A 10,021-nucleotide genomic window follows, 5' to 3' on the forward strand; every position below is an offset into this window, starting at 1 on the left:
AGAAATCCAATTTCAGCAGCAAAAGGCTCCCATATCAAGCGAGAGAAAGAGCACTCAAAGAAGAAATGATGGTGAGTCTCTATTTCCATATTACAAAGGACACACGTTCCTGAGACATTTAACCTCCAACGCCTCAAGCGATCCTTGGTTGGCAGTCTTCTCCGCAAAGCCAGCCATGATATAAACGCATTACATGGAATATATTCCTTGAACCAAATAGTCTTGTGCCAATATTTGTTGTTGATAGTGTTTATATTCTTTTCTGACATTAGTATCCATATTTTTTAGTAAACTTATCCAAAGAGATTAGTTTGTGGAGATAACCAAACGAGGATTATAGTGTTTACTTAGGAAAAAGTAATAGGTTGAATGATAGATGGCGTGCGTGCTTTTTCACATGGAAATCTGCACATATATTAAAATTGTAAGATTTGAATCATAGAGAAAATATAGTATATATGACTGAAGTTGGGCCATTCCGAAACTAAAGATGGCTAAAAATTTTCTTTGTCAAAATGCATAGATGTGAATCTTATATGAATAGAGTTTTCCATTGCTTATAGCAGTGTAATAAACTCCGTGTGTAAAGGAGAAAAAATGTTATATAAGTGAAAACAAAAATTATGAATTTTTTTCTTGTGCCTATAGGCTCTTCGCAATTTGAAGAAGAAAGAACATATTGTGTGAAAATCTTTGGCTCGGTCAAATTTTATCCAGTTGTTTATAAAATTGTTGTTATCTGATTCATGTAATTTTTCAGTGTTGATTTAAAAGCCCAAAAAATCCATCTATACTGACTTTTTGATATTTTTTTCTGTGATTTGAATTTAAAAAGAGATAAAACTTTCGATAAGTTATGTAAACTCAGAACAAGTATTTAGCTTTAGAAAGCATTTACATGTTTTAAACTTATAATATATACATATATAATGTTTAAAATTATGCATATAAAACCTGTGTAAAATGTGCCTGAATATGTTTCTCTTCTTTAATGTGTTAATCGTACTATATATAACATTATTTTAAAATTCAAAAAGTTTATGTCACATATAAAAAACCATCAATAAAAAATATAATTCTCCATCTACAACAAGAAAAATGAAAAATTATAAACATATAAATTTAAATTAAAAAAAACTAACATTGGAAAAACAAGAAGTTCATGTAAAAAACAAAACCGACAAATAATATTATAAATAAAATAAATTTATAAAACACAATTCGCGCGAAACACAGAAAAAATCTCTAGTACATGTAACAAGAAGTCGCATGGAAACACAGTTTACGATAAATTGACAAAAGAAAATTATTACTAAATAATGAGTGTCGGCGTCAATAAACGCGTTGATTAATGTGAACATTAGTTAATTTTCTTGGCTGCCACTGAAGCATACTTATGTTGAACGTAAACTGGTTTATGTTGATTCGAATCAGACGGATGAAAGGAAAATGGTTAAAAGATACTCCTTCTGTTTTTTAATATTATATATTATAATTTTTTCACATATTTTAATAAAACACATTAAATTTACATAATTTTTTATGTTTATCTTTGTTCCATAATTTTAAACCAATAAAAATTTAGTAAATATAATTAAGTTTTTGAAATTTACAATTAGTTAATAAAAAATGTTTTGAAAATGTAAAAAATAGATCTTTTTATAACAAATTTTTTTTCTAGAATATATAATATTAAGAAACAGAGGGAAATGATTTACACCAATTGTTATAAATTTAAACGAAACGGATGGCAATCATTTCTAGAAAACAGAGAGTTTATAACCATTTATTATAAACTGCTGGTTAAAGTCGCAAAAGTCTGCTCAACAACCAGAAAGTGTTATAAAAAGGTGGATTAATTTGATGGAAAAGTAACAAAACCATTATGATTACTCTTGTAACAAAGGACAGTGGTGACGCACTAACGAGAAGTGAAAGATGCTAATGACATACTAAAATAATGTACATTTCATAGTTTAAAGAACATACGCTTTACGGAAAAATCGATCAATTCACACATCGATAGACAATTGCAGTTTCGATCGGTACATAAATACGGATCCGGTACTAAAACATATATCAACACATAATATATACAAATTTCATATACAAACAAAGATAATTAAGTTTATACATACATTGACCGTATGTAGATTAAATATATTTTACATTTTAAATAATTAATCTCACTATAAAAACAGCTAAACTGGAGTTTTTTTAGAGGTGCCATATAGGAAAAAAAATTGAAAACCAATCTGCCATGTTATCTCGGACTGGGCTTGAAAGACCAACTTTCGCAATCCATTATTACTAAATTTCAGAGTCCATTTACACCATTTTCAGCATTCCATTTTAACAGCCCATTATTATTCAGATACTAAAGGCACTAACCCATTATTACTCATATACTAAAAGCCCTAAAACATAATCCCTAGTTAATTAATACTAAAAGCTCTTAAACATATAATTCTTTAAAAACTAAAGATCACTCATCCTCACCCTAACCCTAATCACCGACTCCATCTCATCGTGATTCTCTTCATCTTCAACTTAAATATTATCATTTTTGAATGAAAACATTATTATTATTGAAATATTAATTATTTATCCTAAACTCTAATAAACAAAATATACAAGTTGTTAATGCACTCTATTGTTTGCAAAAAAGCTTTTCATATTATTTCCCTTTTTCATTTAATGCACAAATACAAATGTAGATTTTTCTTTTATCTAGAAGATGTTTTTTAATTTAACATACAAATTATAAACCGTTTGACCATCTTTATCATAAATTTGGTTATATATATATATATATATATTTAGTTTTAATATATTATTCATTATTTACATCTTATTAGTTTTAAACCATACAAAAACATATATTAATTGCATATTTTAAAACTTACTTTATATTTTAAAACGATTAAAGTCACAATGACCAATTATTTTCCAGCACCACCAAAAACTCGAAAAATCCTATACAACCGAAATTTTATTTCCATATATTATTAAATTTTATTTGTTTATAATATGTTATAAAAACAAACCAAAAACAAAATTGTGATAAAGAAGGAAAGTTTTGATAGAATGACCAAAATGTTTCATTTAATAGGTAAAATGATCCTTATACCCTAGATATATAAAATTTAATTAAAAATATTAAAAAATAAAATAAAAAAATAATTAAGTAATAGTCTTAGATTATACGTTTTCAAAATATAATTTTTTTTAATAATTTTTTTACTTGATTTTTAAATTGCAATTTTTCTCTATTTTTGTTTTCAATTTATCTTTTTTGTAATTCTAGCCGAAGTTCACAACAAGTGGAGCGACAACCTCGGACATCAACCAATTATCGCTAGGATCATTAGGATGTGTCCCATCACAAATCACACAAATAAAAATGCTTTCCTAAGAACAACTTTCATTTATCTAGACATATAGGTTTGTCTAAAAAATACTTACTTTTAATTATTCCAACAACATTTCAAATAATTGCTTTTAACCACTCAACAAGAACAAAAAATGGAAGGGCGGGTGCCTATTTCTACGTCTGACACAATGTACCAACGGTTCGAGGAAGGGAAAATTTATCACATTAGATATTTTAATCTTCTTCCCAATAACCGACGGTACATGCTTACCGTTCAACCATACATAATCAATATCAATGAGACAACAATTATAACACTGATTCAAGAAAACATTTCACCAGATCCTTCATACATTTTCCGGCCCCAACGCTATCCCCAGTTGTTCAGCTTAGCAAGTGCAACCAACTTCCTTCCAGGTCAAAAAAAACCCATACCTATCACACATACAAATAAATTCTCTATTTTTTAACAAATTATTCCCACAGATGTTGTTGGCCGCATATGCCTCTTCCAAGGAAGTGATTTATATAACCACAACACAGATACAAAAATCATTTTTGGATTGCGTTAAGCAATAAATATATAATACAATATTTTTTTGTAGATCCAAATTGGTCCGTCTAACTATATGGGACAATGAGACGGCCAATTTCAGAGAGTTAAATCACATATCTACCAGGAAAAACTAAATCGTAATCATCATAATTATCATTCCAAGGTTACATGAAGGTAATCAACTAAACATAAGGTTTATGTCTAACTAAATGCTTACAAATATTTCACTTTTCAGGGAAACTATCACTCACAACCACACCAGGATCGCGCTTTTACTTTGACAACGACATAGATATCATACAACGCTTTCAAAAGAGGAATAAACTGCTATCCTAAGCCTGATGGCATACCTCCACATGGGATCAAACCACAAGACGGAAACCGACACGAGTAAACTGTTTTAAAATTTAAATTTCAATGCAAACAACTATATATTTTTCAAACTTACTATTGTTTAGAAAACAGAAACTGATCACCGCATCTCATTCAAACAAAAACTCTATGGTTAATTCTACAACGAACCTAGGTTCAATATCTGATACTTAAAACTACAAAAATATAAAAATTTACTTTAATAAAACATATTATCCCCGCGGACCCCGGCTCTAGTAAAAAATAATAAAATTAATTTTTAATCTGTCCATAGGAATCAAACCTAGGTTCAAACAAAATTAAACCATATGCTCAACCACTGTACCAAATCAGATTATTGGTTTTGTTATCTTTGTGTCATATTTATATCTAATATGTTTTATTCATATATTTCTAATGATCTAGAATTAGTTCCACGAATATATAAATTCTAAGTAATTATGATTAATTAACTTAATTATTCTTATTCTGTTTTTTTTTAAATCAGAATTTCAGAATAAAAATTTTAAAAATCAAAAAGCATTCAAAATTTAAGAAGAAAATATGAAAAATACAATTTTTAAAAATTGATTTTTTTCTAAAATTGTATAGTATTAAAGTAGAATCTCTACTAGAATTATGTCCTTACCTTTTGAAATTATTTACAGTGTTATGTCACTCTTTTATTTAGACTTTTAAAATTTATTTTGCCACCTATTACTCATCCAGTCAGTTTATCCCATTTTAAACCATTTAGAAATCTCAACAAAACTAAAGGCCCATCTAGACCACTCGATTTTCTTGCTCAATAGCTCATTTTTAATTGGTTCTGTTAGTTTCCTATCGTAAGTGATTTCCTTTTTTTATTTTTGGCAAAATGATGTCTATATATAAAGGGCTTATTTGTGATATAACCAAAAAAAAAAGTAAAATTAATTTTGTAGAAAGAGGTAGAGAGAGATAGGAAGAGAGAAGAGGAGAGAGGATGTGATTTTGGTTATATAATGAATTATGGGTTTTTGTTTGGTTATATCACCTAATTTCCCATATAAAATTCAAAAACAACCAATTTTTACTCACTAAACAAATATGTATTCTAATCCCCAAACCACAAAATACATACCCTAATCCATTTGTATAACATTATGCTACTTTTTGATGTACATCATCACAACTCTGTTTCTAACAAAGATAAACCTGAAATTTTTTTTTAATAAAAAAGTAATGTTTAATATTTGTGTTGACTATAATTTTCCTAGATAACTTAAGCAACTAATTATACCATTTTAATTGTAAACTAAATGGTCTTGACGGCCCAATGGTCTTGAGGGAGCTTTCGGCCCAATAAAGATCCGAGTTCGAATTCTCCTAGTCATCGTCGATTAAAATGAGGTAAAAAGGCAGCCCTCCAGAATATGTTCTGCGGAGGTGTACTTAGACGCTAGTCGAGTTTTCTCTGGGGTGTCGAGATTACATGGATTATCAAAAAAAAAAAAAAACTAAATGGTTAAAATATTTCTGTTAATTAGTATATTCTCCTATATATTGAATGAGAAGTCAATTAAGTGATTTTTTGCTTATGTGTCAATCATAGAGAGAATTTAAGAAAAAATGTTATAACTTGATTGGTTGAAAGAGTTTCAATTATTTTAATTTGATTTAAAATATAAGGTAAGTCTAGAACTAATTAGTGTCACTTACCAAATAATCTAAATGATATTACAAATAATAATTTATAGTAACTAATTTTCAAAATTATAAAAAGTGTAATAATGCTTGATTAATTTCTATTGTATCTATATACAACATAAAATAATTAATAGAACACAATTTATCGAAATCGATATAACGATTTAATATTTTTTAATATAAAACATTATATTCACATAGTATTATAATAAGCATTAATTAATGTATTACAATGTCCATATGTGTCTTATAAGTCTTTTATTAAAAATATTATAAAATTATTTATCAGGGCTTACAAAATTATTTTATCATAATTTTAAATTATTTATAAGAATTTATAAAACATTTATGAAAAATATAAATACGCATATATATTTAAAAAAGTCACTTAAGTGACTTTGGCTTACATGTCGATCATTTGTGAAGTCTTAAGAAAATTGTAATAATTTTTTTGGTCGATAATTTTTAATTTTATTTATTTTAGTTTAGATTGGACGGTTAATTAATAGAACACAATTTATAGAAATCGATATAATGATTTCATATTCATATAAAAATTATAATCATATATTTTAATATTATTAATCTCTTATATCGTCCATATATGCTTTATAAATAATTAGGTTTCAAAGATTGGCCGAATTATATTGAACGAAACATGTGAGAACTTTGATTAAAAATTATTTTTCATTTAAATAAATTAAAAAGTGAATAAGGTAATGCTATGATTGAAAAGAATTATAAGATGGAGTTTTAGTTTATTGATTGTATAATATGTATTTCTATTTAGAGAGAAAAATAAATATTTGACAAAAAAATAAGTAAAAATTTAGGAAAACATTAGCAAAAATTAATTAAAAAAAATAGGCTGAAGAATATGTATAATATATGTAGGAGAAGTAAATATTGTATTTAAATATATAATTTCATAAACATTTGTTATTACTAAATATTTATCAGTTGTTTTTACATCAAATTTATGGAAAATTTTCGAAATTTTATATATAATATATATTTATATAATATTTATATCTACGAATTCGCGGACAACCATCTAGTATATATATAAAGTACAAAGTATGAAAATTGATAATCTTATATAATAAAACAGGGTTTTCTCTCACCTCCTTGCGCCACGTCAGTACAGTGGGAGGGGCAAATCCCGACACGTGTTGCCATACCAAAGCCTCTGCGATTTGTTTACTTCAGCTGTTCTGTAATTGAGTGTTTGAGAGCTGGGCTTTTATTAAAATGAATAGGTTAGGCCCGTACCTTTAGCCCATTTAGAGACTCAATTGATATTAAGGTTCGTCGTCGTCTTCCTCTTTCACATGCGACCTCCGCGTTGATCCGAAATCTGTAACGTCTCCCCGAGGCAGGATGACTTTTTGGTTATCTTGATAAAGTATCTGAATACAATAAGCTCCATGTAACCAGGTCTGATCCTTGATCAAAACTCCTGATTGTTATTATATTAATTCCATTATCAACTTTCGTTCCTATCATGAAACCAACGAAAAGGTTTCAATCGCAATCATCGCCACCATGACTGTGCTATCATCTACAGATCGAGGTTCGCTATCATCTCTTTTCTCTAATGGTTTGCATGTTGCGTTCTCATGATTCATCTATTTTCGCTTGCTGGTTTGATCTTTTGTTATCTTGTCATGTTTCATTTCTGGAGAATTGGTTGAGTTTTCATTCGTCGATCACCTGATATACCAAGTAATATGATTGGTTCTGTCAATGAAATTGTGTTTTTGATTCCGAGAATTTTGCGATTTCTAATTCTTAGATTGCTTTCATTTGTAGATCATGCAAGGGATTCATGATTGCATAGACTTATGGAATCAGAACTGTATAGGAAATGAAATCTTATTGAGTTTGTGAATGAATTGTAGATAACGCTGAGAAGAAGGTGAAGAGTTCGTATTTTGATTTGCCGGCTATGAACGTATTCGTTGCATTTCCTCAAGCAACTCCAGCCTCTAAGTTCCCAACGTGCAGTAAGGATTTTTTTCAGAGAATATACATTTTTTGTTATGTTTTGTTGTGCTTTTGCTTCAATCTGTGTGTTTGTATACTTTATTACAGCTTCAGACTATTATCATTTCAGTGAACTATTGACTCCAGAGGAGCAGGCTGTGCGGAAGAGTGAGGGAGTTCATGGAGAAAGAAGTTGCCCCCATTATGACAGAGGTTTGTCTATCTTTGTGTTTGTTTGTTTGTTTACTTTGATATTATCATTGCGTGACATCATCCTTCTTTCTTTGATTTTTACTCATCAATACTGGGAGAAGGCAGAGTTTCCGTTCCATATCATTCCAAAGCTTGGAGCTTTAGGTGTTGTTGGTGGCTCTATTAAGGTATGTTGAAATGCTTTGTTTCTATTTTTTTTTTTATATGTGGATGGAAGATTCGTTTTTTAATTTGGTCGGGCTTATTAGGGTTATGGCTGTCCTGGCCACATCACAGCCAATGCCATTGCAACAGCAGAGATATCTAGAGTTGATGCAAGCTGTGGGACTTTTAATTTGGTCCTTAGCTTGGAGAAGGTTCCATCTCAAGACATAGACTGATATTCAATTAATGATCCCACATCAATCAGCTAAAGACCTGCATGTATATCTTCATTATCTCATTTGTTATTATAACAGATTGTGGAGTTCCTTGGCACTGGAGAAGTTGTTAGAATTAAAACTACTAATGGGTGGTGCCTGCCCGTGGATTCTCTTCCTTCACATGTTCATTGTGCCATAACGCCAGCGCAGTTGGGGGATCTCAGTTTATCAAACTTTAGGTTCTAAACTCATCACTACCAAACAATATCAACACTGTTATGCAGGTACCTAAGGATGTCTGCACCGTCAAGAAGCCTCACAATGGTTAGCTTCGCATCATTGGGAGTGTCCAAGCCTAATGCCCATTCATGCTCCTTTTGTTTCTAATTTTCTTCTAAGTTTGAATAACATGTTTAGCAAGTCCCTTCCTCTCTGAATTTTTTTGTGTGGTCAACTTTTCGGAATATTTTCTATGTTTAATCTTCTCAAAAATTTCATTTTGCTTTGCTTGGTCACTTAAAAGTCTATTGGGCCCAATCTTAATTTATAAAAAAAACATAATTATGAAATCTCAGTTTATCTTTCATTTTAGGCCAAAAAACCATGCTGCATTGTTATTTTTCAAATGACAAACAGATGCTGAGTTTGCAAACGAACTTGAGGAAAGGATGGGCCCCAGTAAGATCATAAGAACGAAAACCTGACTTAAATTTCTTACCGATTAAACAAAAATAAGTTTTTTTTATAAACCTAACAAAAATAAGTTAAATTAGTGGAAGCTTCATTATATGATTCAATTGGTTTAAAAAATAAGCATCCTAAGAAAACTTTAAAATAAATAATACAAATATCGTTTCTTAATTAAAAAATAAGAATCCTGATCAAATTATAAATAATAGTTATATTATTAATAAAATGAAACGTCAATATTAAAAATAACACCCGAAGACAATAACATAACTGATGATCTTGAAGTTACTCTTACGATCACATATTACAACCAAAACGCGACTGCAAGACTTGACGTTGACCTTATCATCATCGATCTTAAGTGAACTAATAGGCCTCCAACTATAGAAGAAAAACATGATGCATGCATTGTATGTTTCGAAAATTACAACAATGGTACCTATCTATGCTCTCTTACTTGCAGTCATACTTTCTATTTCCGCTGCATTGATTAATGGCTTCGTATAAACATAAGTTGTCCCATATGTAAGAAAGTCATCTATGATTCAACATTATTACAATTTATAAAGAAGTTTCTTATGTTCTAATTTTCAGTTTCATTAATATACTGTTTGGATATGTGTATTAATTTTTAATCAAAACATATAAATGTTTTTCCTCATTTCCTAATATTTTCCATTGCTAGAATTGGTTTCTTACCAAAAAAAAAAAGAAGAAGAATATATGAACAAAATTTTATTACACATGTGTAAATTCAGATTAATCTCTAAAATAAAATTTCAAATGTCGTTCTTTTATATA

General features: G+C 29.0%; 1 protein-coding gene across 6 annotated transcripts; it reads left to right on the forward strand.

Moving 5' to 3' along the window:
* Positions 1-1,121: 1,121 nt before the first annotated feature.
* On the forward strand, positions 1,122-9,522 carry LOC103874658 (acyl-coenzyme A oxidase 4, peroxisomal). Of its 6 annotated transcripts, none has more exons than XM_033273384.1 (6): positions 1,124-7,406; positions 7,491-7,542; positions 7,871-7,975; positions 8,064-8,335; positions 8,417-8,524; positions 8,627-9,522. In XM_033273384.1, exons 2-6 carry the CDS (start codon positions 7,515-7,517, stop codon positions 8,774-8,776), a joined length of 663 nt encoding a protein of 220 aa, XP_033129275.1. In that variant the 5' UTR covers positions 1,124-7,406; positions 7,491-7,514; the 3' UTR covers positions 8,777-9,522. The 6 variants fall into 6 exon arrangements, 3 of the variants coding, with proteins under 3 accessions (XP_033129275.1, XP_033129273.1, XP_033129274.1); XM_033273382.1 differs by having other exon boundaries at positions 1,127-7,473; positions 7,505-7,542; XM_033273383.1 differs by having other exon boundaries at positions 1,127-7,542.
* Positions 9,523-10,021: the final 499 nt, after the last annotated feature.

Source organism: Brassica rapa, chromosome A06 (assembly GCF_000309985.2).
Source record: "Brassica rapa cultivar Chiifu-401-42 chromosome A06, CAAS_Brap_v3.01, whole genome shotgun sequence".
Taxonomy (NCBI): Eukaryota; Viridiplantae; Streptophyta; class Magnoliopsida; order Brassicales; family Brassicaceae; genus Brassica; species Brassica rapa.